The sequence below is a fragment of the Leptonotus elevatus genome, chromosome 18 (genome assembly GCF_054856555.1).
Source record: "Leptonotus elevatus isolate MCC_2025b chromosome 18, RoL_Lele_1.0, whole genome shotgun sequence".
Taxonomy (NCBI): Eukaryota; Metazoa; Chordata; class Actinopteri; order Syngnathiformes; family Syngnathidae; genus Leptonotus; species Leptonotus elevatus.
Genome location: NC_141256.1, coordinates 18,117,463 through 18,143,206, shown reverse-complemented (window position 1 = coordinate 18,143,206; position 25,744 = coordinate 18,117,463). Strand labels below are relative to the sequence as shown.

Genomic DNA, 25,744 nt, shown 5'->3' with positions numbered 1-25,744 from the left:
CGAGTTGCAGGCGTTTTGCAGCTAAAAGGGGATTTGCATGAGCTCAGCGTTTATAAATCGATGACGCGCTCCAGACGTCGCTAAGACGGACGACCAGGGGTCCGTCTTTATTCGTTTTAGTCGCTTCAATGTACGCGAGTCGTGCGTCACAAGCCTGAATTTCGTCATTGAACAGTTTTTGGTTATTGTGCCTGTGTCCAAATTCACAAGGTTGGGTCCCCGGAAGGCCGAATTTGTCGGCTGCATGACGTCACGCACGGACTTCTGACTGATTTACATATGAATGGGTTGTCCGTCAATGTGCTACTGACAAGCAGTATTGACAATCTATTCATTCATATGTCTTGTGAATTTGGACTCAGGCTGTGACTTTGACATGACGTTACAAAATAAATGTAACAGTTCGACTCGTATTATAACAGTCATCCAAACCAAGTACTACCAACAAAAGTGAATTATTCTTCGCGTAAATGCTTTTGTTGTGAAGCCGCACACAATCGTTTCCGCTGTTACTTTACCTGCTTCTCCCTACATTGACTGTGCAGCTGCGCGACTTCCTGCTTTGGCCAACTTTGTTTTTTTTCCTTGGACTTTTATGACTGAAGTTTCCAACTCAATCGGAACACTAAATTCTGGAAATGTAGCCTCAATTCTCTTATTTAACAGAAAATAATGAATTGCGGCTTTTCGAGTTTTGGTGACATCAACAACAAAGTCAACATGTTGATGCTGTTTTTTCTCTTGGCTTTCTCGCAAAGTGAAGTCTGCGCGCATTCACAAGACCCGGAACTTTGTAAGTCTCTTTTTTTATACATTCAAACTTATTATACATTTACGTGCTCATGTCTATCGAGCTGAAAGTGTTCAAACTTTTACATACGTAGTGTAAACAATACATTGCTGATACACTTCCTGTATTGATAGGATAGTGTTTCCATACCAAAACTTAATGTATTAGAATACACGTGTAGAGCTATACATTCCTGTAACAAACATATGCATACATGTAGTTAATGTAAATATCGTGTTGCACTACATACTCAGCATGTCCACCCCATCTGGCTCTTTGCTCACCATGCATACCACCACCCACACAATTTTCCAGCAGCTTTATTGTTGTCTTGGTACCCAAAGTCCGCACTACTTTTGGGCAATGTGCTTTTCAACTTTCAACTTGCATTTGTATTTCTTTATAATGCATTTATTTTGCTTTATTTTTCTCTACTGTTGACCTTGCAAATGAGAATATCTTCTCAATTGCCTCACCTGGAGAAGTTAAGCTTAAAAAAAACAATTCTACAATGAAATTATTTTGCACTTTCCTGCATAGATGTAGCAGCCAATCATATTGCAGCAGGGCCGTGTCCTGCCTAGAACTCCAGTGGAATTCATTCCTCTGCAGAGGATAAAGAATACAATATATGCCTGTTATATTTAGAGAGCAATGTTATCGTTAGCTTTAAGCTAGCAGACTAACATAGGTGGCAAATCCAAGTTGAGAAAGTGAAAACCCTGCCAGTTTGGCTTTAGCCCCAGGTGCTAGCTAGCTAGCTAGCTTCCATAGTGCTAATTTACCTGCTGGTACTGGTAAATGAGCACCATGGGAGCAAGCAAGGGAGATAGCTAGCTAGCATCAGGGGCTAAAACTAAATTGGGGTTTTTACTTTCTGGTGCTAGCTAGCTAGCTAGGTCCCTAGCTAGCTCCCATGGTGCTCGTTTACCGGCTAGGGAGCTAGCTGGCTAGCTAGCATCAGGGGATAAACCCAAACTGTGGCAGGGTTTTAACTTTCTGGACCTGGATTTGCCACCTCTGAAGGCTCAATTATGCTAACAACAAAACTCTTTTGTGTTCCGGTCTTTCCAAACACAAATCAGCTCTAAATTGGGAGACAATCTAAACAAAAATGTGAGAAAAGTTTGCTAAAAATCACATCCTGTGGTCCTCAGCGTCTCTGAGCGCCATGTTGGATGACTTTGACGTGCTGTCGCCGTCCAGCGTGCACGCGCACTCCATCCGCCGCCGAGACCTGCTCGCCACTCACGTGGAGAAAGAGGTCAGCTTCCACGCACTGCAAAGGTTAGCAAAGGTTGGCAAAGGCATGATTCCGAAAATATTTCTGGGGAATCATGCCGGATTCTCACCTGTGATACGACGATTGCATTTGTTCCAGACACTTCCGTCTGTACCTGAGGACCAACGAGGACCTCTTCACCAAAGACTTTTCGGCATGGGCGATGGACGACGACGGCGAGCGAAGCTTGCACGTGGATCGCCGCGCCTTCTTGACCGGACACGTCATCGGTGACTCCCGCTCCTCGCCACCGGGGGGCGCTCTGATCTTCTGCTTATGTGTTTCTTTCCCATCTGGTCAGGGGAGGAAAACTCTCACGTTCAAGCTCACATGGACGATCGCGACTTCTCCGCACGCATCCTCACCAAGGAGGCGGAATTCAACATTGAGGTGAGGGCTCGTCGTCGCGACCCGGGTTCATCCGAGATTGAAACGATTCATTGAAAACAGCCGAGTGCATTTTCCAAAATGTCCGAGTGTTTGCTGTTGTGGTTTCAGCCTCTGTGGAGGTTCACGAGGCCCTCCGACGGCCGTCTGCTGGTCTACCGCTCGGACCACATCCGAAACCTGAGCCCGACGCGACGGCCGTCTGCCTGCGGCTACGTCAACTTCGACCCCAGCCGCCTTCGCCCCGCTGAAGACAACGAAGAAGGTTCGAAGGCGATATTCACGCCATGCGTGCGACGTCACCGACAGTAATGTTGTGCATGACGTCACTTCCTGTGTGGCTTTTGTGTTGTCGTGTACCACTGATGTGAATATATGACTGGATAGCCGATAGGCCAACAAGACTTTTGAACCCGCGAGGCCGCCATATTGCTCCTCCCAAGAAACGTTTCTCAGCATACAATCTATACATTTACAGTAGGGGTGGGAATCTGACGTATCTCACGATTTGATTAAATTTTGAGTCTGCGATTCGATTCTAAAATCGATTTTCAATTCAGAACGATTTTTGATTCAAAATGAATTGATTGACAATGATTTCTGCTTCAATTTACAGATGTGCAAAGAATCGGCATGATCTACTCCCGTCTGACTCGCTAATCGTCAAAATTAAAGTGTAACTAATTAATCACAAAAAATGACGCATTAAGTATGTATTAACGCAGATTAACCGCACTATTAATTGACAGCAAATGGTTACGTGAAAGGGAGCACAGGTTGTGTTTGAGCAATAAACATAACGACATGTATTCAAGTCAAGCATTTCATAAATGTTTGCGTATGACATTCACAATAGTTGTGTCATTTTTTTCCATTTTAAATTATGCAAGTAACTAATTGGAAAAAGAGGACGACGAGCGTGTGCAGTGGATCCAAAATTCCTCATGTCCTCATAATATAAAATGTCGAACAAATGAACACATAACAGGTGCGCTTGAAATTTGGCGGGCAAAAAAATGTGGATTAAAAAGCCTTTTTAATTAAATGATTAATCAAAATTCTAAGATGTGATTAGTCTGATTAAAAATGTAACTGTTTGGCAGCTGTAATTTTTATGAAAGAATTATAACTAATTCAACAAAAGATGCCTCTGCCAGATCTAATATTGGGGGCCTAAGGAACTGAGCAATAACAGAAAAGGGGGGTCTTCAAAGCAGCACACACCGTCCACTTGTTAATTATTATTATTTTGTTTTTTTTACTTGTTAAAAAATAAGTGAGCACCCCACCAAAAAAGCCAGACCCCGCCCCCGGCCCTATACTAACTGCAGCCTGATATGTCTAATCTGTACGTAGTTTATACTGTAGTCCGCTCGTGAGATGGGAGGAGCAAGATGGCCGCCCTGTGGCTTCAACGGCTTTTTGGCCTATCGGCTATCCAGCCATAGATTCAGTTCAGTGTTGTGTATGCTTCAGAGCACGCGGGGCGTGCGCGTCGCGCCGTGCACCCTCAAAGTAAGAACACGTGTGCTGTGCTGCTGGTGGCCGACTATCGCTTCTTCAGGCACATGGGACGCCGCGACGTGAGCACCACGCTCAACTACCTGGTGAGATGCAGGACGGACGGAGTGTGCGTGCGTGCGTGCCTACGATTTTTGTTCTTTCAAAATCGAGTTTTTCTCTCTGTTGTAAAGTTAAACAAAGTTCTGTACGTGCTAAAGAGCACCTGGGGTGTAATTATTATTTTAGGTGTTCATCACTTAACCAGTAGAGGGCAGTCATGCACTAAACATTCCCAGAAGAAGACCGGAACAGAAAGGTATTGACCTCATGCAGCTAACGGCGAGCTAACAGAAGCATCGTCTGGAAGTGACTTTGAAGACATTATTTATTACATGTGGAATGTTAATATCATGATGTACGTGTGAACTAAATGCTAGTTTGTTTACCTTAACTGGTAATTGTTAGCACGCTAATGCTAATCGCAATTGCTAACCGTTCAGCATAAGTTAATTTTGTCAGTGTTTAATAATTCGTATGTATAGAAGATAATAACTTTTGAGTAATTACAGCCACTCAATTCAATTTATGTCCAACCTTAATAGATTAACAAAAAATACATTAAAATGGGATGGGGGGGGGGGGGGGATTACTCGATGAATTGATGTAATAGGCTAATCGATTTCAAAAAGATTTGCGAGTGATTGCACTAAATTTGTGTAAGTTTGGATTTTGCTTTTTTTATTCAGTTTAAGAGCAGATTTGTTTTCATTAGTTTTTATTTTATTTAAATGTTTCAGTTTAGTTTTTTAATATGTATTGAGTATTAAGTGCAAGATTAAAAAAAGCCATCAAGTATAAATGATTGACAAAAGATAAAAATAAATATCTTCTCTATAATTATTAGTTGTATAAACATAGATGTAGTTTCTGGAAAAAAAAAGAAGCAATTTTAGTTGTAGTTATTTTGCAATTTTTCGTTTGTGTGTGCGTGCGCTTACTAACGTGACTGGACTTTCAGATCGAGCTGATAGACCGCGTGGACGACATCTTCAGGGCCACGTCGTGGGACGACAAATTCTCGGGCTACGGCTTCCAAATCCAACAGGTGTTAAGTTGTCGTCTATAAGCCGAGCGCCGGCGCATGCCGGGCGCGCGTTGCTGACGTGTGTTTTTGGCGCCGGTCAGATCCTCATCAACGAGAAGCCGACCGCCGTGAGGCCGGGAGGCGCTCATTACAACATGGCCGGAAGTCCCACGGCCGGTCAAGACGTGTGGAAAACCCAAAATCTCCTGGCTGTAAAACCACAACACGCTCGCTCCGCTTACACGCGCCAACGAGGCCCGTTAGCTGACTTCGCGCGCGCGCGCGTGTGTGCGTTTCACAGCAGTTCAGCGTGGACGTGTCGGAGAAGGCGGCCAACGCGTGCCTGACGCACTTGTTCACTCACCAGGACTTCATCAACGGCACGGTGGGCATGGCGTACATGGCGCCCGTCGATGCCGACCATCCCGGCGGGCTGTGCTCCAAAGGCGTGCGGGCGGCCAACTTGGACGTGGTCTCGGACCCAGACCGCGTGGTCTATATGAACTCCGGATTCACCACCACCCTCAACTACGCCGGGACCCTCCTCACCAAGGTCTCCCCCACCGCGCCTGACCCCAAGATTACCTTGCGTGGCGTGCGCGCGTGACCGAGCGAGTTCCCGTCTCCGCAGGGAGCCGACTTGGTGACCGCTCACGAGCTGGGTCACAATTGGGGGGCGGGGCACGACTTTGGCGACTGCGCCCCCCGAGACGAACAGGGAGGGAAGTACATCATGAACCCCACCACCGTTAGCGGCGACTACCCCAACAACAAGGTCAGTATTTTGACTAGGGCTCGACCGATATGTTGTTTTTTTTAGGCATAAAATGAGTACAGAACAAAGTTACTGGACTGGACTCTGATTGAATTCTATTCAAATAAGTCGTTTTTGTAGTCCGAGTACTTAATCTCGTAGCAGTTTCTAGTCCAAGTACTAGTCCTAATCCTTGGTGTTAGTTGTCGATCCAATTCAGGTCTAGTTCTTTTTCAAGTCCTTGTCAATGTTCTTGCTGTCCTTGAACCGGTCCAAGTCTAGTTTTAACTAACGCTAGGTCCTCCATCAGGAAAATGTGAAGAGCTGATGTCCGTATGGTTGTATTATCTTATATGTTGTGTGTGTGTGCGTGTAGATGTTCTCCGCGTGCTCCAAGCGTGCCGTAGTGAAGCGTCTGAAATCCAAGGCGCCGTTGTGCTTCAAGGAACGTAGCGGCAACATTTGCGGGAATTCTCGCGTAGAACTTGGAGAGGAGTGCGATCCCGGCATGGTGCACATAACCCCTGACCCCTGCTGCACCGGCCTGTGCCAGCTCCGGGCGGGAGCGCGTTGCAGGTCAGAGGCCGCTCGCTTAACCGCTCGGTAGGACGGATGCGGGTTAAGGTCTTCATGATAGCAACGGAGCTTTACATATACCCAGGCTAAAGTTAGCATGTAGCTAATGTTGTCATATGGCGTAGTATCATTACATTGCAGCTTTAGGAGATTGCTCAATAAAATGAGTATCATTTTTATTAGCATGATGCTAACGTTAGCTTGTGGCTAATTTCAGCATATCAGTAGCATTTATAATACTAACATTACTACATTACTGATATCAATAAAATGAGCATGTAGTCAATTTGAGCATGTTCCTAATATTAGCATGATGATAGTGTTATCTTGTGGCTAATTTCAGCATATTAGTAGCATTTACGATGCTAATGTTATTACATTACCGTTATCAATAAAATGAGCATGTAGCCAATTTTAGCATGTAAGCATCATGCTCACGTTTGTGGATCATTTCAGCAAATGTCATTGCCTGACTAACATTAGCATGTCGCTACGTGTCGTCGAGCTCTACGACGTTGCTGTGTGTTAGTGTGCGGAGAACTTTAGCACGTTGCTAATGTTAGCGCATGTTGCTATGGGATTCCAGTGACAGGAACAGCCCGTGCTGCAGGAAGTGCCAGCTGGAGGCCCCCGGTAAGGTTTGCCAGGACCGCCTTGACGCCATGTGCAAGGGACAGTCCTACTGCACAGGTCAGTACTGATAAAGTCACTTGTAGCCTTGTGTCCACGTCTTTATACGTCTGTCTTTCTATGGGTCTTCAAATATTCCTTAGAATCTCAAAAGGGCTTCACCAAGCCACCGTTCAAAAATCTTGTCACGTGGACCAAGCAAGTCCATTTAATGAAATGACGCACCTCAGATTGACACCTCCAGGGAAGTGGTTCTTCTTCAGGTCTCGGGTCAGTTGACGCGGAGTCCTCCACAGCAAGAGCCTCACGTCGCTCATCGCCATCGAGGCTTTTCACCGAGAAGGAGGGAAGAGAAGCAGCAGTTAGACATCTAGAAATCTAGAGGTCAAGGGTTGACGTTGCGCAAGAGTCTCGTTCCTTTCTAGTTCTGTTTTGTGTGGAACACTTCTGTAGAGCTCGCCGCTGACATTCTTAACAGGCAGGACAAGCCAGAGTACCAGAGGCCAAATCAGGGCTGGACTGGCGCACACACAAAAAAATCAGCCCTGGCCTAACACATGGTTCTGACACCGATATTGACTTATGTTGGTTCAGTTTGCTGTCTATCTTCGAAATGGATTCATGGACCAGTCCCTCTAAATCAAATCAAATTCCGGTCTTCGACGTCCGGAGTCCAGCAGGTTTTAGATGTTTCTGCCTACCAACACACCTGATACTAAAGATAAGGATCGTTATCTGGCATGCTAATGAGATGATCAGATTATATGAATCAGGTGTGCTAGTGGGCGGAAACATCTAAAACCTGCAGGACCAGAATTGGTCAAGCCTGCTCTAAATTGTGGGCCCGTCTCATGGGGCAAAATGTAGCAAAATAATCATTAAAAAGCACTGCATCGGCCTTAAAAGACGCGGCCCACCGGGCATCTTCCTGTATGTATGTATGCCAGATGGCTCGTCCAGCCCTGGCTCCAAAAGAGAACGGCGCGGTCCCCAACAACCAAGCGGAATGCGGTCCGCTTTTTGGTTTGGAGCAAATAGTTCCCAATCAGGAATATTCTCTCCAACTAGGTGCTCTCAGAAGTGACAGGGTCTCGTGCACATCGGTCAGCATAAGAGTCAAATGCGTGGGAGTCCGGTTTCTCAGGCGTCCACGTACCTGCGTGTCCTCGTGTCCTCAGGATCAAGTGAAAAGTGTCCACCTCCAGAGAACGCCCCGGACCAAACCACATGTTTGGACAGCGGCAAGTGTCGGAACGGCTCGTGTGTCCCCTTCTGCCGGGCCGTCGTCAAGCTGGAGCCCTGCGCCTGCGACGGTAAGCGTCGCTGCCGTCTGTCCTTCCGTCAACGCCGCCGCCGCCGCCATCATCTTCGTTGCTTCTCCAGAAACCGCCACTTCCTGCATGGTCTGCTGTCGCGGCCGCGACGGCGTATGCGCTCCCTACCAAGATAAGGAGGATCAGTTCTTGTTCCTGCATAAAGGCAAACCTTGCACGGTGGGCTTCTGCGACGGCGCCGTAAGTAGTGCTGACACTAGCGACTTTTTAAAAAATCCAATCGCCTATCGATTATTCCATCAATGAATCGACTAATCCCCCCCACACACAACATCCGAAACTATATCAACATATTTTAGTTGGACGCTTGAAGTCCAAATTGGCACTACTTACCCCACCTGCCCCGCTGTGTGACGTGTGGCGTGTGTAGGGGAAGTGCATGAAGCAGGTGCAGGACATGGTGGAGAGGCTGTGGGACTTCATTGGCAAACTGGACATCAACACGTTCGCCAAATTCCTGGCTGACAACGTGGTGGGCTCGGTGGTGACCTTCTCGCTGCTCCTCTGGATCCCCCTCAGCGTGCTGGTACACTGCGTGGTGCGTGGAAACCCCCCACCCCGCCCCGCCCCGCCCGCCCCACCCATCTTGACCATAACATGATTGATGACTTGCGTTGCTTTGCGGCACAGGACAAAAAAATGGACCAACAGTACGAGCAGACCACCAGGTCTCGCTTTCATCCCAGCGTAAGTAAGCGCCGGTTCTGTGACTGCTCCACTTCCTAACTTCCTTCAACCAAGACGCTTCGTTTTCTCCAGAACGCAGAATTCCTGAGCACCCTGGAGTCGGCTTTCGTGCGGATCCTCAAACCTCCCGACGCGCAGGCGTCCAGCCCCCGTCCGCCGGACAGCCCCCGGGTGGCCACCGTCGTCGAGGACGCCGGCGTGGACGAGGCGGCGCCGAAGGAGGCGTTCGGGCGGCCGCGGGGATCAGCGGCGCGTTCCTTCGAGGACCCGACGGAGCAAAGTTTAGCTGGCGCTGCGGCCGCGCCGGCCAAACTGCGACGTCAGCGCCGCGCCGACACCAAAGAGACGCTGTGCTGACCGCGCCTCAAACTGCACCTTGGAACTCTATCCACCAATCAGAGACCAGGGCCGACACTTTGTGGTGGTCCAGTTTCCACCTCTGCGTCCACTATTGTGTCTCATTCTTTATCACATAAAGAGGTGGCAAATCCAGGTCCAGAAAGTAAAAACCCTGCCACAGTTTTTGCTTTAGCCTCAGGTGCTACCATCTATCCGGGCTCGGGTCACGGGGGCAGCAGCTTTAGAAGGGAAGCCCAGACTTTCCTCTCCCCAGCCACTTCAACCAGCTCCACTGACGGGAACCCAAGGCGTCCCCAGGCCAGCCAAGAGACATAGTCTCTCCAGCGTGTCCTGGGTCGTCCCCGGGGCCTCCTGGTTCCCCTCAACGCAGAGTAGCAGCAGCTCGAGTCTGCGGAAACAATTTCGTACAGTTGATTCGGATTAGCAAACAATACGTCTCTTGTGAAAATTGAAATAAAGTCTGGATTCTGACCTTAAAACTCGGCTAATCGTCCTCGTTTGACTGACCTTGGGGAATTGCGCAATCGTCTCTGGCCATGGACAGAATTCAAGATGGACTCAAACTTCGGTCCTCGGAGTGATTGTGGAAACCGATCGATGCCCCCAAAATTTCAAGAATACAATCTCTACAATCTGTGGTTGCTATTTTCACGTTTATTTTATTATGAAAGTCAAAAAAATTGTTTGCAGACAAACTTGATGACATCACAGGTCGGGAGGGCGGGCGAGTTCTCCATCTCAGGCGATGGGGCAGAGGGCGTCGTACAGCCGATGGACGGCCACCTCCAACATGTCCCTCAGGGACTCGTCCTCAGCACACGTTACCTCCTGCAGGGAATGGGCGACTCTTTAATGCTCAAGAAAGCCTAGCAAAATATCCAAGTCCACATCTCGTGATTATGCGTGAGGGTTTGATACTCACGCGGGTCTCGGGGTCCACGTGAGCCAAAGCGCCGTCCACGCTGACCGTCACCTTGTCGCCATCTTTGAAATCTATGCAGTCCTCACCGAACATATCGCTACACACACGCGGCAAGTTAGCACTCATCTGCTAATATCAAAAAAAAAAAATACTTCTTTTGGACAGGCCTCAGTTTTGGACTAAGACTAAAACAAGGACCCAAATTAGTTCCAGGATTAGGACTGAAGTAATGACGACTGCAAGACTTGGACATGGATGCAGTTTTTGAATTATAATGCAGAACAGAACGCCTGCAAAACGTTGGGATTGCAAAAATGACGTCAAAGCAGCTCAAACTTCATCAGACTATGATTGGCATGAAGTGGGACTGGAACTTTGACTACAACTCAAAGAGTGTTATGGGCTAGAACTCTAACAAGTACAGTACTGTGACTAAAAAAATCAGGTGAGAAAAGGACTAGATTTAGGAACTACAACTGAATACAAGAGTAGAAACTAACTAGAACTACAAATTAAGACTAGATAATAGAGTAGAAATGAGAACAACAGTACTTTTCAAATTTAGGACCAGGACTAGAAACCAACTACAACTACAACTGGAATTGAGATTTGCATGAACTGGGACTGGAACTTTGACTAAAACGAGAATTAGTTATATAGACCAGGACAAGTATAAAACTCGTACTGCCATTTGGATTATGACTATGACTATGACTGGGGCTCCAAACTAGTAAAAGGGACTAGACTCACTGCAGCATGAGTTCCAGTCTTTCAATGAAGACTTCCTGGTCAAAAGTTTCCCGGCGAGCTTCCAGTACTGAAAAATGAAGAAGAAAAACGCTGGGTGTGAAAGGTCAAGTGGGGACCAGGTCAAAAAGTTTCACCAATGCTGCCTTGACTGACTCTTCTGGGCGTTGGGGTTGGACTGGACCTCCAGAACCACCGTGGTCACCACGTCGGCGTACATGTCGTTGAGCGGGTTGGCCAGCCACTGACAAGACGACACACACGCGTTGGATTGACAGCTGCCATGAACTCGTCATCGTTCAAAAAGATGACACGGATCCCACCCACCTCCAGCAGAACCATGCCGGCCTCGTGGACCAGAGTGATGGTCTTGAAGATCCGGATGGTGATCTTCTCTGCCGGCTCCACCTGCTCCACGTCGCCTGAACACAAACGCAATCACACAAATGGACGAAAGGGCCTCACCACGATCACATGACCACGATCACATGACCAATGATCACGGCGAGACGACGCATCGCGCGCGTTACCCGTGAGGCATCGCAGCTGGCTGACCAGCAGCGAGATGGGTCCCGTGTAGGGGACGGCCTGCGTCTGCGTGACCGTGCCCACGTTCAGATCCGTGTACTCTGAAACCACCACGACAAAACGGAAGAAAACAATCAACATATCGGTCCATCTCCAGAACTCATAAAAAAAAACGAAAGTGAAAGAGCTGAAAATTCCAAAAAGCGACACAACTCGGCAGCAGTGACGGCCGGCACACAAACCTGAGAGATCCGACGGCGTGAGGATGTGATAGTTGAAGTTTCTTTTGACGAGGATGCCGGACACCCTCTGCCCTTGAGCGCACGGCTTGTCGGCCAGCGAGCCCATCACCTGCAGCGCGGCACGTTGGAATTGATCACGCTGGGCGCGTTTTGGAGCCACGCCAACGCCGCCACCGGCGCCGCCGCCGTCGCCAACGCACCTTAGCCAGCTTCTCTCCGCGGAAGTTGAGCGTGACGGCCTCGGTGTTTCTGGGGTTGTGGACTTCGATGTGGACCTGGTCGTTGTCCTCGTACTCGCGGATGAGCGCCGCCTTCAGCCGGGCCATCTCGTTCTGCTCGCCGTGGACCAGGATCTGCAAACGGCAGAAGGAGACGTCCGACCCAGTCGCCGGCTGCCCGGCCGAGCCGGGCCGGGCCGGCGCCTCTCGCTTACCACGTGCGGCGGTTTGAGCGCTCGGATGAACTCGCTGGTCTGCTGGTAGTCGGTGTGCGCCGAGAAGGAGATGTAGTCCACCGACATTTTCAGCGGAAGTTTCTGACCCGACATGGTGCTGATCTCTTCCGGCTCCGTCATGATGTGCTGCAACATCGGCATGCAACATTTCACGCGCCTTCGCCTTTCCTTTTTCACACACGGTGACTAAAAAGGAGACCCGAACCGATGTCGGCCCTTTTCAAACCCGAGCTTGTTTTCACATTACAACATAACACAAACATGATGAGATTCATACAAACAAACATTTGAAAAAAATGCTAACAAAATTCTTTTTAGGTAAATTCCAGTGTTTTTGCGGGCGTGTGCGCGCACCTTGGCGAGCGTGCCCTCCACGCAGTAGCCGGCGATGATGACGCCGTTCCTCTTGTCGGTGCACCAGCTCTCAAACAATTCTCGGGACAAACCGCTCTGCATCATGCCGGGAGACGCCATCACCACGCTGGGCCCGATGTCGTCAAAGTGGTCCATGCTCTGCCACGCACGCACGCACGCACACACACACACACACACACACACATAAGAGTGCATGCCAATGGTGGGCGATTGCACGTGCACGCGCGTGCACGTGGCGTTATCGACCTTGAGATTGCTGATGTGCTTGAAGACGAAGGGGTTGTTGACGTTGATGGCCTTGCGGATCTTGTCGTTCATGGCGTTGATGTACGTCTGGTAGACGGCCATGCACTTGCGGGCCAGCGACGACGCGTAGTAGATGGGAATGTCGTGCAGCTCCGGGTGGTTCTGCCAGTACTCGTCTGCAATGCCAACACATTTGACGGGGAGGGAAGAAACACAAACATTTCTTTAAAAAATGTATAAATAAATCATGTAAAAACTTCTTTTGCAAAGTCGATCAATGACGTCATTGATTGATGGGGCAAATTAAGACATAACAGCCAAGTGCGAGAAATGAATTCCAGTTTTTGAAAAAAAAAAAAATCGGATTAATCAATTAATTTGTTAAAAATAATCAACAGATTACTGAAATAATCCTTACACACAAAAACACAAATTCCCACGCGCACACAGAGAAATTCACATGCCAGGTCCAAATTTACCAGTGACCCGATGGCCCCCGTGGGGGCTGCCACTTGACTGACCAAAACCGCCAACATTTAAAATAAATAAATAAATAAATAAATGTGAACATAAAAATGGACATAAAAATATATAATTCAAAAATTAAATACAAAAAATTACTATAAATGGAAATAGAAAACAAAATATATATACTATAAATAAATAAATGAATAAAAAAACAAGATTAAAAATATACAAATAAATAAATATAATTAAATATCAATTAATAAATAAAAACATTTATTTATTTCATAGCCTCCGCCGTTGCAAACTGTCTTTCAATGAACATTTTATATCCGTTTTTATTTTCACTTTTATTCATTTATGAATTTATTTATTTAATTTTCAATTTTGTTCCTCCATAGACGGACGGCTCGACGGCGTCCGCGCGCTTACCCAGGATGAGCAGAAGCTCCTGCGCTCGTCCCAGCGCAAAAACGGGAATCAAGCAACGTCCCTCTCGGTTGACGATGTCGTGGACCGTGTTGCAGAAACGCGCCTCGCGCTCCTCACGCTTCTCGTGGATGTGCGTCCCGTACGTGGACTCCTGAGGCGCGCACGCACACACACACACACACACACACACATCACCATGGTAACCAGCAGGCGGTTTCACAAACACGGGGCCGTCGCCTCAGCTGACCGTGATGAGGATGTCGGGCTTGACGCTGGGGATCTCGGCCGCCATCAAGTGTCGGTCCTCCTGGCGCGAAAAGTCTCCCGTGTACAGCAGCTTGGCACGCACACGCACACACATTTAGGAACTTTTTTGTTTGTTCGTTCTTCCAGTTGGCGATTTTTGTACCTTGACGCCGGCGATCTCGATCATGAACATGGCGGCGCCGAGGACGTGGCCGGCGTGGTAGCACCAGAACTTGATGCCGGCCACTTCCCTGACCTCGTGGAAGTTGATGGTCTCGATTTTGTCCATGCTGTCCTCCAGGTCCGTCTCCGTGTACAGCATGTCGTCGGCCGAGATGTTGCTGCGGGCGCCAGGTCGCAAGGTCACCGTCGTCTCAAGATGACCGCCACGAGTCCCGAACTCCATTTTTCTAACCTCGGTATGTAACGCACCTGACTTTGACGTAGTCGGACAGCAGCCAGCGGTAGATGGCCTTGGTGGCGTGCGTCATGAAGGTGCGACCCTTGAAGCTGGTCTTCTGCAGGAACCAGGGCAGCGCTCCGCAGTGGTCCAGATGGAAGCTGAAGCCCGCGGACAAAAGACACCACGTCATTTGAAAAAGCCGAGAACTCTCGGAATGTTAAATATCATTTCTAATGTGATTTGAAATAAGGATCTTTTTTTCTTTTTTTTTTGACTGACTGGCTGATGAGCAGCAGGTCGATCTCGGCCGGGTCAATGAGGTCGATGTACGGCAGTGCGTCCATGCCCTCCAGGCCCGGATGGATGCCGCAGTCCAGCTGCGAAACCACAACGAGACGCGCTGGTGATGTCATCGCATGACCACCACCAAACGATAAAGCGCGGGAGCTCGTACATACCATTATTTTGCGTCCTTTAAATTCCAGGATGATGCAGGAACGTCCTACCTCTTGGCCTGCTCCGCTACACACAAAAACACACACAGTAAGTTTAAATTGGTTTTATTTTGTTTTACAGTTTTATGAATCATTAGTCACATCTTTATTCATTATTTCCAAAACAGAAAATAGGAAAGCAAGGCCGAAAACCAAAACACTGAAAGTGACTGTGAACTGCTATCAATATGCAGCAGTCCTGTTGGGGTGGTTAGCATGGCCGCACCACAGTCAAGAGGTTCTGGGTTCGAATCTCGGCTTAATGGCCTCCCGTGTGGGAACACAGTCAAGTCATCACTTTCTTACAAAGATATCCCCCACAGAAAGATTTAAATGAATATATCACATGAAAACAACAGAAAACGACTCGGGCTTTTGAAATAAGAATACATTTAATGTATTATAACTGCCGTTTATATGTGATGTGGTATTCGAACGCATGTTAAAGAGTTTGGCGGGCAGAGAAAGATGTAAAAGTTGAGTTAAATCAACTCACAGCGGACGAATAAGCAGCTGGTCGCTTTCCTCGGCCGGAACCGCCACCTCACTTTTGCGTTTGCTTGACATCTTCCACTCGAGAAACACCGTCAAATGCCAAATTGATTAATATTAACTCCACAATTTGGACACAAATGTGCGCTTGCTTCTTCTCATCGTTTGCTCTGCGATTACGTCCGGTTTTTCTTCTTCTTCGACAGCACTTAACAGCACCAACTTCTCTTTACCGCCACCTGTCGGACGCACTTGCCTCCTACGTTTTTTTATGTACGATAATTTTTTTATTTCGTTTTTTTTCCTCTTATTTTCTGTACTTGTATTTTTTTTTGTCAAATGTTTTTTTTTCTAAAAACAGAAGAAAACATGTCTGAAAAATAATTCCAAAAGAGAAAATGTATGTGTATATACATTTATATATATATATAGATATATGCATGCGCGCGCGCGCGCACACACATGAAAAGGAAAATAAAAAAAGGAAAATAAAAAAAACAATCGTAATAAATCCTGACACGTAATTTTTTTTATTTCGTCAACTTTGGTCCTCTGTAACAAACATGGTTCTTGCCCTCTCTTCTGTCACGCAGACAAATTCACTTTATGTAATTAATATGTAACTATATGACATCATAGTTTGTTATATCACAAGAGGCTTCAATCTGTTTATTGCCACTCCGATTTGACGGTAAAGCTAGAACTATACATGAAAACAAAGACCAGGCGCATTTCCAACATAGACGAACCTTTCAGTCCGCTCGCTTCCTGCTAACATCATGTGAAAGGCATATCAAAGTCTTTAAGCAACAAATACTTGAATGCAAACAGGAACAGATTTGGAAGAAGAGTCCCACGAGACAAAATCTGCTGAAATCCCTTTTGCCAATTTCCCTCGATTGGCCACTTGAGGACGACCGAAGTCACTCTGTGATGAAATGTACAAAAGTGACAGGAAAGACTCCCCGCCGTGCAGGTTCCGCCTCCATGTGGCCCACCTGAAGCAAAGCACAGCGAGCCATAAGATGGCTGCGTTTCCTGTCCCCGAACCAAAAGAAAGCGCAGAGGGCCGCTCGGGTCGCTCGGGCCGCTGGGGCCGCTGGGGCCGCTGGGGCCGCTCGGGTCGCTCGGGCCGCTCGGACCGCTCGCTCACTCACCCACCACTCGCTGTCCTCCTCGCCCTCCACCACGATCACCTCGCCCTCCTCGAACGTCAGCTCGTCAGGGTTGTCGGCCGAACACCTGTAGATGGCCCGCACCCTTTTGGGTCTGGATGCCTGCGCGCACAAGACGCACACAAACAAAAAATCCCAAGAATAAGAAGAGGACACACCTCCAGTAGAACCGTTGAGAGACGAGTAAATCATTTCATATTTGTTCCTACTACCAAGCACAGACTACGTTTCCCTGCAAGTATTTATTGTTGTATGCTCCGTTTGAAGGTTTAGCATTAGCCTTACATCTGTGCTAATTTATGTTAGCCACATTGCATGTTAGCATTAAGCTGGTTGAGTGTTTTGGTGTTTAAATGGACAACAGTGCATTTGTTTTATGTCAGTTTAAATTTCTATTATTTCTTTCTTATTTGGAAAATTGTACAAAAAACACAAAAACAATCAAAAAGATTCCTAAATTACTTTAAATGCGACAAAAAGACGGCGAGGGAAAAAATTTGTCATTATCCACGAGGACTTACGCTGAAGGTGGTTCTTGGTTTTGGCGTTGGGGGGGAGGAGTCTCGCGGAGACCGGACCTGAGAAGCTACATGGAGACGTCATGTTAGCAACATGACGCACGCACGCGTGTGTGTGTGCGTGCGCATGCGTGCACGTGTACCTCGTCTGTCCGTCGGAGTTCTTCGAAGAGGCGGAATCCGTGGAGCTTGATTGTCTGATCTGGAATCAGTTCGCAGAAAAGTCACATTTTTTTTTAAGCACTTCAGACCCGTTTGGACCACTTTACTTGTTTGACCATTTTTACTTTTTCTTTTATATTTTTAGATATGACATTCAGTATACGTGCGCACTGAGGGCTGTTTTCGTTGTTCCCGTTTAACGTGACAACAGAAAGCATTTTGTTGTCTATTTCCAGTCATAATGGACAAGTACTTACCTGTTGGGCGGGGGTGGTGCTTTTTTGTGAGGAGGCGGAGCCAGAGGCGGGGGAGTGGAGCGGGTGGCTGCAGTGGGAGGCGGGCCCAAGGAGGGAATGGGTGTGGTCTGGGCCCCGTGGTTAACTGGGGGAGGCGGAGGAGGGGGAGGAGCCAGTGGGAGCACTGAAGGAAAGGGAGTATTGGTTGAAAAGTGACATTCACGGACAGGAAGTGCCAGTCGCAGACAGGAAGTACCACTCACCGTACATGGAGGTGTTTCTGTCAGGGGTGAGGTTTAGTGCCGGCGGGTCGGACGACGACCTCTGCCTTCCGATGTTTTCCATGTCGACCGGTTTAGCCGCCTGCCCTCTGGCGGGGGCCCTGGGCGGCAACGGGGGGTTGTGCCCGGGCGGCAGGTGTCGCTCCAGCACGGCGCCGTACGTCTCGTTGCCGATCATCATGCTGGGAATCTGACCGCGGTGTTTGCCGCCGGCGGCGCCCACGAAGCAGCTGACGGGACGGTCCCGCTCGTCGCGGCGGGACGGGTTGGGCTGAGGCGGGGGAGCGAGAACAGTCACACGCGTGTTAGGACAATGCGGCCGCCCGTGTTGACCTCGCTCACCCTGTCGTCCAGTTCGTCCTCACTCTCGTCCAGGTCGTCGTTATGGAGACGCCACTCGTACTCCACGTGCACGTGGACGTTGAACTTTCCCGAGTGAGCCTGAGTCACCTGACATAGCATAGCATAGCTCGAGTTTAGCATAACATCATGTTTTCATCCCCTTACAAGTTAGCTTAGCTTAAGCGCAGCATTTTAGCTTAGCTTTAGCATTGTGCTTCATTGTTTCATTAGGTGGGTACTTTATTGATCATGTAGTCATGTTTGTGTTCAGAATCTTTTGGAGAAAAAAAAACGGGTTTTATCTTAGCATAGCTCGACAGCACAGAGATTAGCTTGCTAAATGTCAACAAATGAGGCTAACAAAACCAACTGGACGCTGACCAGGTCTTCACATTCGGTGTGTCCAAGTCGTTTGGCGATGTCCAGCGGTGTTTCGCCGCACTCGTTGGCTGCACGCACACATACACACACACAGAAAAGGGGCTAGGGCTAACATGCTAACACCCGTGACCAAGTGATGACGGCCCACGCGTGTAGCAAGTTTACAAGCGAATATAGGGCTGTGCTAATCCCAGTAGAAGTTTGCTAACATCCAGTGGAAAATGCCGTGGACATGCTAACAATTAGCAGTGATAGTCGGACGGCAAATTTACAACATTTAACATAGGGCTGCTCGATTATGAATATTAATCTTTGAAACACTATAATTATGCGACTTCCTTTTGGATGAAACAAAATTAGTTATTTTTAAATTTGAAAAAAGATGCAAATGTATTAAATTAGTATGAATTAAAAAAAATTGCGATTAAGCAGATTTTGTAATTATGGTGTGTAATAATTGAAATTGTAATAGAATTTCAATTAGTTTACTTTAAAGCAATGAATATTTCTGAAGAATGTTTTGGGTTAAAAAAAACAAAAAAATTGCGATTGGCATCCTTTCTACACGCACGGATTTTCGCCATTCACGACGGGAGAGGACGGCGCGAATGATCGTCAACACGGCGACGACGACGTTGGACTCACCGATGTCCACGGACGCTTTCCCTCGAAGCAGAAGTTTCAAGCACTCGCTGTTGTCCGTCAAGCAGCAGAAGTGCAACGCCGTGCTTCCCGCGCTGGTCTGCTTGTCCAGGTTGCCGCTGCAAACAAAGCACACGCAAGCAATTACGCACGCGCGCGCACGCACACACATTGTGCTCACGACAAGTGATTGAAGACGGCGTTTGTCGACGTTACCTGTTCTGCGCCAGGAAGTCGACAATGTGCAGAGAGTTCCTGTCCACCATGCGCACCGCCAGATGGAGGACCGTTTCGCCGGGCTCCTGAAGAGCATTTGCATATTGTTATTATCTTCATCATCATCATCATCATCATCATCATCATCATCACCACGTGAAGGCCATACGTGCTGGTTGGGCTGCGGGAAGGCCTCGGTGAGGTCGACGCCCTCGCCGTAGACCTGGATGAGCGCCAGGATGTCGCAGTCGCGCACCGCCTCGTAGAGCGCCCGCAGGCGGCCGTCGGCGTCGGCGCACGCGCGGCGGACCAGCGCCTTGTCCACGTACTTGGACGTGATGAAGTCCTTCCGGCTCTGCCTACACACGGACGCAGTTTTTTTTCGGACTCTTTGTATAATTGACGACATTTTGGACTCGTCAATTTGACCTTTGACGCTCAATCCTTTTATTGATCGACAGCATCGCGTGATCAATATCGACCCAATCTCACTTTTTTTCTCGTTTCTTTCTAAAGCTAGCATTTGTTTTTCCGCTCACATGTCGCTGGTGGGTTGAGGCTTGGCCACGCCCCCCGCAGAAAGCTCCGCCTCCATGATGTCGTTGAAGGCGGCGTTTCCCACGTTCTTCGCCAGCTGAAAGACGATAGCGGCACGTTTGGCGTGGCCATTTCCCGCCGGCGGCCGACGGAGCCGGCGAGCGGACTCACCAGCAGCTCGGACGTTCCCAGCACGTCCAGGTCCAGACTCTGGATCCTGGAGTAGTGCACCCCGATCTCCCGGTGGATCCCCGAGCACTCGATGCAGATCAGCACGCCCAGGTTGGTGGACAACCACGAGGGACCTGCACCACCAGCAGACGCAGAATCAAAGCCAGCTGGATTAGCGTTAGCGTTGACTACGAGCAATAAAGTCAAGCCTGGCCCATTTGGGACACGTGCACATTAGGGATGTTCGGTACCGCTGATACTGAGGACCGAGTATTGATACATCTAACACATTGTCAACAAGAACCTTTGTGACGCAGACGATGATTTGGACATTTGTTGGACTGCCAACATGTCAGATTTTTATTTTGTTTGCCTCAAGTATCAGTGGCTGGTATCGGCAGCCTCCACGAGTACCCGTTATCGGCTTGATATTGATACCTGGTATCTGTGCTCGCTCATCCCTAACGCGCACGCACGCACGCACGCGCGTCTATTGACCGTGAGCGCCGCAGTCGCAGCAGACGCGGTTGCCGTCCATCTTCTTGACGTCGGCGACGATGGCCTTGCTGAGCTCCTGCACGATGTTGTCGCCTTCGTCCTGGTCGCCTTTGAAGGCTTTGCTCAGCGCTTCTTCTTTGCTGTTCTGGAGGACCGACGCCCATCTGCGCCCAACGGACACCGCCAAGGTCACCACCGCCGGTCACCACCAAGGTCACAAAGGCCACAAAACGCCAGTCGCTACTCACATCTGGCACTCGGCCTCGTCCTCCGCCTGGAAATGATACGTCCGATCGTCTGAGGGGACAGCGAACGCATCTTATAACCAATGACATGCCTCCTCCGGTTCTAGTCAGGGTCAGGGGTCACGCTCAAGTCTAGGCTTTCGCAGACATTGTCGTCATGTTTCAGTTGTGCCGGTGCAGTCGCATTCTCGGGTCACGTTCGGGTCACCTTCGGGTCGCCTTCGGGTCGCCTTCGGGTCGCCTTCGGGTCGCCTTCGGGTCGCGTTCGAGTCACGTTCGAGTCACGTTCTGCTCCGGTTCAGGTCGTGTTCTTGCCCCACCTCGGTCATGTTGTGCGTTTGAGGGGTTCTGTTGTGGTGATGCCGCTTACGTGAAAAGAGGTCAAAGTTCCTCTTGTCGTCGGCGTTCTTCTTCACCTGACACGTGAGCAAGTTGAGTTTGGCTGGTGGTCGATTTGCCTAAAACGCACACAAAAACTCATTTCGACAACAACAACCCGAATCAAACCCTGATTTTTGTTGACGGTGCACATTTGAAAAAGAAAATGTTTTGCATGCAAAATGAAAAGCCTTCTGCTTGTTATCCTTTTCCTTAAGCTCCTCCTCCTCATTTTCATGCTCTGTCCTAATTGGTCGTTTGACTCTTCGTGTAAAAACTTAACAACAACAAAACAAACAAACCCGAATTAAAAGGAAAAAGTCTTAGTGTGGTTGTGGCCAGTGGGCGGAGCTTACCGTGGCGTGGCAGATGGTCAGGAAGCCGTTTTTCACCGAGCACTTCCTCTTCTGCCAAACCTTCCTCAGCCTGCGCGACACAACCAAGACCACATGTTGGCGCTGTTGCCGGGCGGCGCCGGGCGGTCCCGTTGCGGGAAGCCGACTCACCCCTCGCTCCTCTTGGACAAAACCCCGGCGCGTTCCGTCCCGTGCGCCTTGTTGCCCTGCAGCTGGTGCAGGCTGTATCCTTGCTTCTGCTTGGCCGGAACGTCCTGTCAATCAGTCACATGTGACCGGTTAGGCTCCGCCCACCGGCAGGACACCCGTCGGCCGCCGTCAATGCAACCTCTTTGCTCTCCGACTGCAACGGCGCCTTCAGGGCGTCTCGGAGCTGATTCAGCTGTTTCTTCTCGCTGTCCTGCGTCTGTTTGATCTGCGTCATCACACACGCGCACACGCACACACGCACGCACACGCACGCGCACACGCACACACTCCTCAGACTTCAGGTTCAAGTTGAACCGCGTGTGACGTCGCCGTCCTCACCGCCGTCAATTCGGACGCCATTTTCTCCACGGAGGGTTTGAGGCTCTCGACGGCCGTCAGTCCGTCCTGGAAGAAACTGAGCGTATGTGCATATTTTCTGTTATTATATAATATAACATCTATAACATCAAAATGGGTATTTGCGCGTGCGTGACAGACGTGGCGTCCGTTTCCGATCTCACTTGCACTGCGCGTGGAAATACTTGATGAGGTTTTGCAGGAAGTCGACGCCCTTCTTGACCTTGATGTCGTTGACCTTGAGAAGGTACTGTGAGGAAAGACATCCCATGTGACTTCCCGTTGCCGCCGAAGGACGGCGTGAACTTTGACCCACCTCGCACATGTTCAACTGGAAGGCGCGTCGTTCCGTCTCCATCTCCTCGGCGATCTCGCCGCCGCTGAACTCGGTGCGAATCATCCCGTGTTGCTTGGCGTGCTCGCGCTTCTCCTTCTCCAGCTTGGACCTGTCGGAGGTCGCAAGCACGCTTTCACAATAAAAGCACAGAAAACCGGAAGCCACGACGGCCGAGCGCTTCTCACAGTTTGGCCTCGTATTCCTTCCAGGCCTTGTCGAACGGCTTCTTCAGGTCCTACGTGGCACAACATATGACATTAGCGCGTTGCGATGGCGATGGCGATGGCGATGGCGATGGCGAGAGGACACGCCGCGCGCGACGCACCCCTTTGACGCCGCGCAGGTCTCCCTTGAGCAGACTGTCCAGCGGGAAAGAGATGATGTTGTTCATGTTCTGGACCTGACACACAGGAAGTGACATCGCCAGTGAGGCGGGAGCGTGGCTACGACGACCAGGCGCATGCGGGGGCGGGGCCGGAGGCTCACCAGGTTTTTAAAGAGCGCCGTCAGCTCTTTGCTGAACACGGCGAACTTGAGGAAGGCGGCGCCCACCGTGGCGTCCTCGCCGTTCATGCAGTTGTCGCCAAGCTTCTCCATGGCCGACACGTACTGGTCCTCGTGCTCCACGTGCGCTGCAACGCGCGCGCGCACACACACACGTGACCTTAAAGTCACTGGCGAGGTGAAGAGCGAAATTGTGTTCCGCGTGAGGGCGATGCGCTCCCTCAACATGCTGGGACATGAGCGGGAATGACGGGAATGTTTGACGCGAGGACACACGTCTGGAAACACCTCGGCGTGCGTGCGTGTGAGAGCGCGTGTGAGAGCACGCGCGAGAGTGTGCACTCGAAAAAGATACGGCTGGGGAAAAAAAACAGATCCGTCAAAAATAACCCAATTTGGGCCAAAAATGGACCAATCCACTACTTTTATGGGTTGTTTGGCACAAAACACCATTTTTTAGGTTGTGTACAAAAAAAATGTGGGGGGGTTGATTTTACAAAACCACCACATTTTGGAGGTTATTTTGTGCCAAAGAAGCCAGAAAATTGAGTCAAAATGACCCAAGTATAGTGGATCAGTACATTTGGACCCAAATTGGGTTATTTTTTACTTAACCATTTGTAACACGTTTAGCGCATGCGTGTTTGTGAAAAATGTGAGTGATTGCGTATTTTGTCAGGCTGTCCAAATCAAAATGCTAACTCTAAGAGCATAAAAAAAATCTTCAACTCGGTCTTATTTACTTCCTGTTACGGCTTTTAACCCGCAGCCCAACTCAGCCGCGGATGCCGAGATGGGTGAAAACGAAGAGTTGTTTTTTTTACTTGCCGGACACTTGTTGGAAAAATCTCAAGTCATTTGGGAACTTTCCAAAACCAAATTCAAATAGCATATTTGTTGTCATCTTTGGCGTATCACATCACATCAAAAATAATTATTATCAAGTAATAATTAGAATTAATTAAAAAATGTATTCCAAGATTTTACTCAAGTAAATATCTGTTTCAAACTTTGTGACCAAAGTAGAAGTATAAAAATGTGATAAATGGCGATTCGTTACGGAAAATGGTGCGATTAGTTAAACCATTTCAATTGCTTGACAGTCTAGTATTTTGAATGTGTGCGTTTATGAATGTTTGTGTGCACACACATTGCACATGTGTGTGTGAACGTAGCATGAGAGCGTGTGAGTGAGATGCGCATCTTGTAGTTGCCATGACAACATGCGGGCAAGAAAAAGACGAGGAGCGCGTCTCACCGAGGCCCGACGTGTACACCGACTTCACCGCCTTCTTCAGCTTGGACAGAACCGAGCGCTCCACATCCAGAACCTGAATGACGAACACGCACACACACACAAAATATGACTCAACGAGATGCAAAAGGCCAAAAGGGAGAAGTTCTATTTCCTGTTGTGATGTAACGTGCCCCCCCCCATCACGTGACACTTCCTGTCAACGTTACCATTAAAGTTAAGAACACTTTTGTCACACATTAAGATATGACCATTCTATCAAATCACACACTTAATGAGTGATGACAATGATGCAGCTGTGCCTTGCTCAAGGGCTGCCAGCGAGAGAGAGGACAGAATGGTCAAAGTGTCATCCTGAACGCCAAACCCGTCCAAAAAGTTGGCCAAACAAATGTAGAGACGGAAAACATACACGCAATAACAAGATGGAGCCCACCGAACCCATCCAGAGTTTTTTATCAGTCAACGCGCGCGCCGCGCGCCCCCCACCCTGCCCCGTGCGTGTGCGCGTGACCTCCTCGAGAGCGTTGACGCTGTTCCTGCAGTGCGTCATGCGCGTGGAGAAGCTGGACGTGGTGGGCGCCTTGTAGTCGTCGTTGCACTCGCCGATGAACTCGGTGACGCTCAGCACGTCCGGCATGGCTGCGGTCCACAGTGCCGACCCGGAAGAGCCGAGCGGGAAAGGCGGGACGGGAGCGGGGCGGGAGCGCGCGGGAGCGACGTCACGCAGCCTCAGGTGGGGCCAGAAGCGGCACACCTGCCTCACTCACTCGAGCGCAGCAAAACGTTGCGGAACGCCTTCGAGTTGTCTTTGGCTTCGTCGACTTGCTTCCACTTCTCGGTGCGTTCGACCGACGTCTCGATCCGTCGCCTTTTTCACCAACTCCTCGCACCACTTCTTCAAAAAAGAAAGAAACTTCTTCTTCTTCTTCTTCTGCTTCTCCCGTGGGCTTGATTGGCGGCCGGCACAGCAGTTGAACGGCGTGTTAGCGCCGCCAAGCGGCCATTTATGCAACTGAGTGCATGACGTGATCGATATGGCCTTTTTCTAAGAAGGTATAATTTGAAAATGTAAAAAATGGCAGAGGTTTATAGAAATAAAGTGTTGCATATTGATCTGCTTCAATATTGTGAGTTGATTAACATGATCAGTGTATTCACATAAATATCAATGAACAACATCATGATTAAAGGTCATTTGAGCAAATGTGTTATTTCTAAAGTGTATAGCCAAGAAGTAATTCTCCTTTTTTTAAAAGGTCGGAGAGCCCTGATCCAAACTCTCTCTTTTGCATGTCAAGCGGATGAAACCAAACCAAATAAAATCCCAAATGGCATAGACATTAGCTTAAAATGTCAAATTCTTGCTCTCAAAAATGTGCATATATCCCAAGTGTGGATCCGTATGAATGTACGATCGCCTTTTATTATCACATTAACACAACAAATGAATGGATAACTAGTTTTGAAATCAAAATCCAGTATAATAAACTAGTTTTCAATTAATTTTAAAGGAGGGTTTGGTAAAACA

At 48.8% G+C, this 25,744-nt stretch overlaps 3 protein-coding genes and 1 long non-coding RNA gene across 9 annotated transcripts; 1 reads left to right on the top strand and 3 right to left on the bottom strand.

Annotated features, from left to right (window-relative positions):
- Nucleotides 1-2: 2 nt before the first annotated feature.
- Nucleotides 3-9,879, top strand: LOC147159060 (disintegrin and metalloproteinase domain-containing protein 17-like). 6 transcript variants are annotated; one of them, XM_086060437.1, is made up of 17 exons: nt 13-793; nt 1,948-2,077; nt 2,172-2,302; nt 2,374-2,462; nt 2,571-2,724; nt 3,936-4,066; nt 4,981-5,067; nt 5,148-5,258; nt 5,348-5,599; nt 5,678-5,821; nt 6,177-6,376; nt 6,963-7,066; nt 8,185-8,319; nt 8,390-8,520; nt 8,711-8,878; nt 8,971-9,027; nt 9,100-9,877. In XM_086060437.1, exons 1-17 carry the CDS (start codon nt 673-675, stop codon nt 9,382-9,384), a joined length of 2,430 nt encoding a protein of 809 aa, XP_085916563.1. In that variant the 5' UTR covers nt 13-672; the 3' UTR covers nt 9,385-9,877. The 6 variants fall into 6 exon arrangements, with proteins under 6 accessions (XP_085916564.1, XP_085916562.1, XP_085916561.1 ...); XM_086060438.1 differs by having other exon boundaries at nt 3-793; nt 8,075-8,520; nt 8,971-9,008; nt 9,100-9,264; XM_086060436.1 differs by having other exon boundaries at nt 4-793; nt 1,948-2,054; nt 8,075-8,520; nt 9,100-9,879.
- LOC147159061 (uncharacterized) lies at nt 1,095-9,835 on the bottom strand. Its single transcript, XR_015090662.1, has 5 exons — nt 8,674-9,835; nt 8,163-8,444; nt 7,232-7,334; nt 2,143-2,365; nt 1,095-2,069 (listed from the first exon to the last, which is right to left on the bottom strand). It is a non-coding gene; the product is annotated as an uncharacterized LOC147159061 (long non-coding RNA).
- Nucleotides 9,880-10,021: 142 nt separating the features above from the next.
- On the bottom strand, nt 10,022-15,640 carry LOC147159059 (cleavage and polyadenylation specificity factor subunit 3-like). Its single transcript, XM_086060441.1, has 18 exons — nt 15,438-15,640; nt 14,906-14,969; nt 14,727-14,824; nt 14,477-14,605; nt 14,208-14,385; nt 14,046-14,135; nt 13,799-13,949; nt 12,902-13,077; nt 12,635-12,793; nt 12,260-12,406; nt 12,027-12,179; nt 11,827-11,935; nt 11,587-11,685; nt 11,384-11,478; nt 11,213-11,300; nt 11,060-11,126; nt 10,310-10,406; nt 10,022-10,215 (listed from the first exon to the last, which is right to left on the bottom strand). The coding sequence occupies exons 1-18, from the start codon at nt 15,506-15,508 to the stop codon at nt 10,126-10,128; spliced, it is 2,061 nt and encodes a 686-aa protein (XP_085916567.1). The 5' UTR covers nt 15,509-15,640; the 3' UTR covers nt 10,022-10,125.
- A 297-nt stretch (nt 15,641-15,937) lies between these two features.
- On the bottom strand, nt 15,938-25,158 carry LOC147159058 (arf-GAP with SH3 domain, ANK repeat and PH domain-containing protein 2-like). The gene is made up of 27 exons (XM_086060434.1): nt 24,728-25,158; nt 24,217-24,289; nt 22,941-23,086; nt 22,780-22,854; nt 22,640-22,689; nt 22,434-22,563; nt 22,282-22,367; nt 22,100-22,175; nt 21,900-21,986; nt 21,722-21,825; nt 21,572-21,641; nt 21,208-21,295; nt 20,841-20,889; nt 20,593-20,756; nt 20,095-20,228; nt 19,926-20,020; nt 19,556-19,745; nt 19,387-19,472; nt 19,174-19,289; nt 18,529-18,596; nt 18,148-18,255; nt 17,788-18,076; nt 17,546-17,708; nt 17,270-17,328; nt 17,130-17,194; nt 16,591-16,710; nt 15,938-16,431 (listed from the first exon to the last, which is right to left on the bottom strand). Exons 1-27 carry the CDS (start codon nt 24,851-24,853, stop codon nt 16,357-16,359), a joined length of 2,892 nt encoding a protein of 963 aa, XP_085916560.1. The 5' UTR covers nt 24,854-25,158; the 3' UTR covers nt 15,938-16,356.
- Nucleotides 25,159-25,744: the final 586 nt, after the last annotated feature.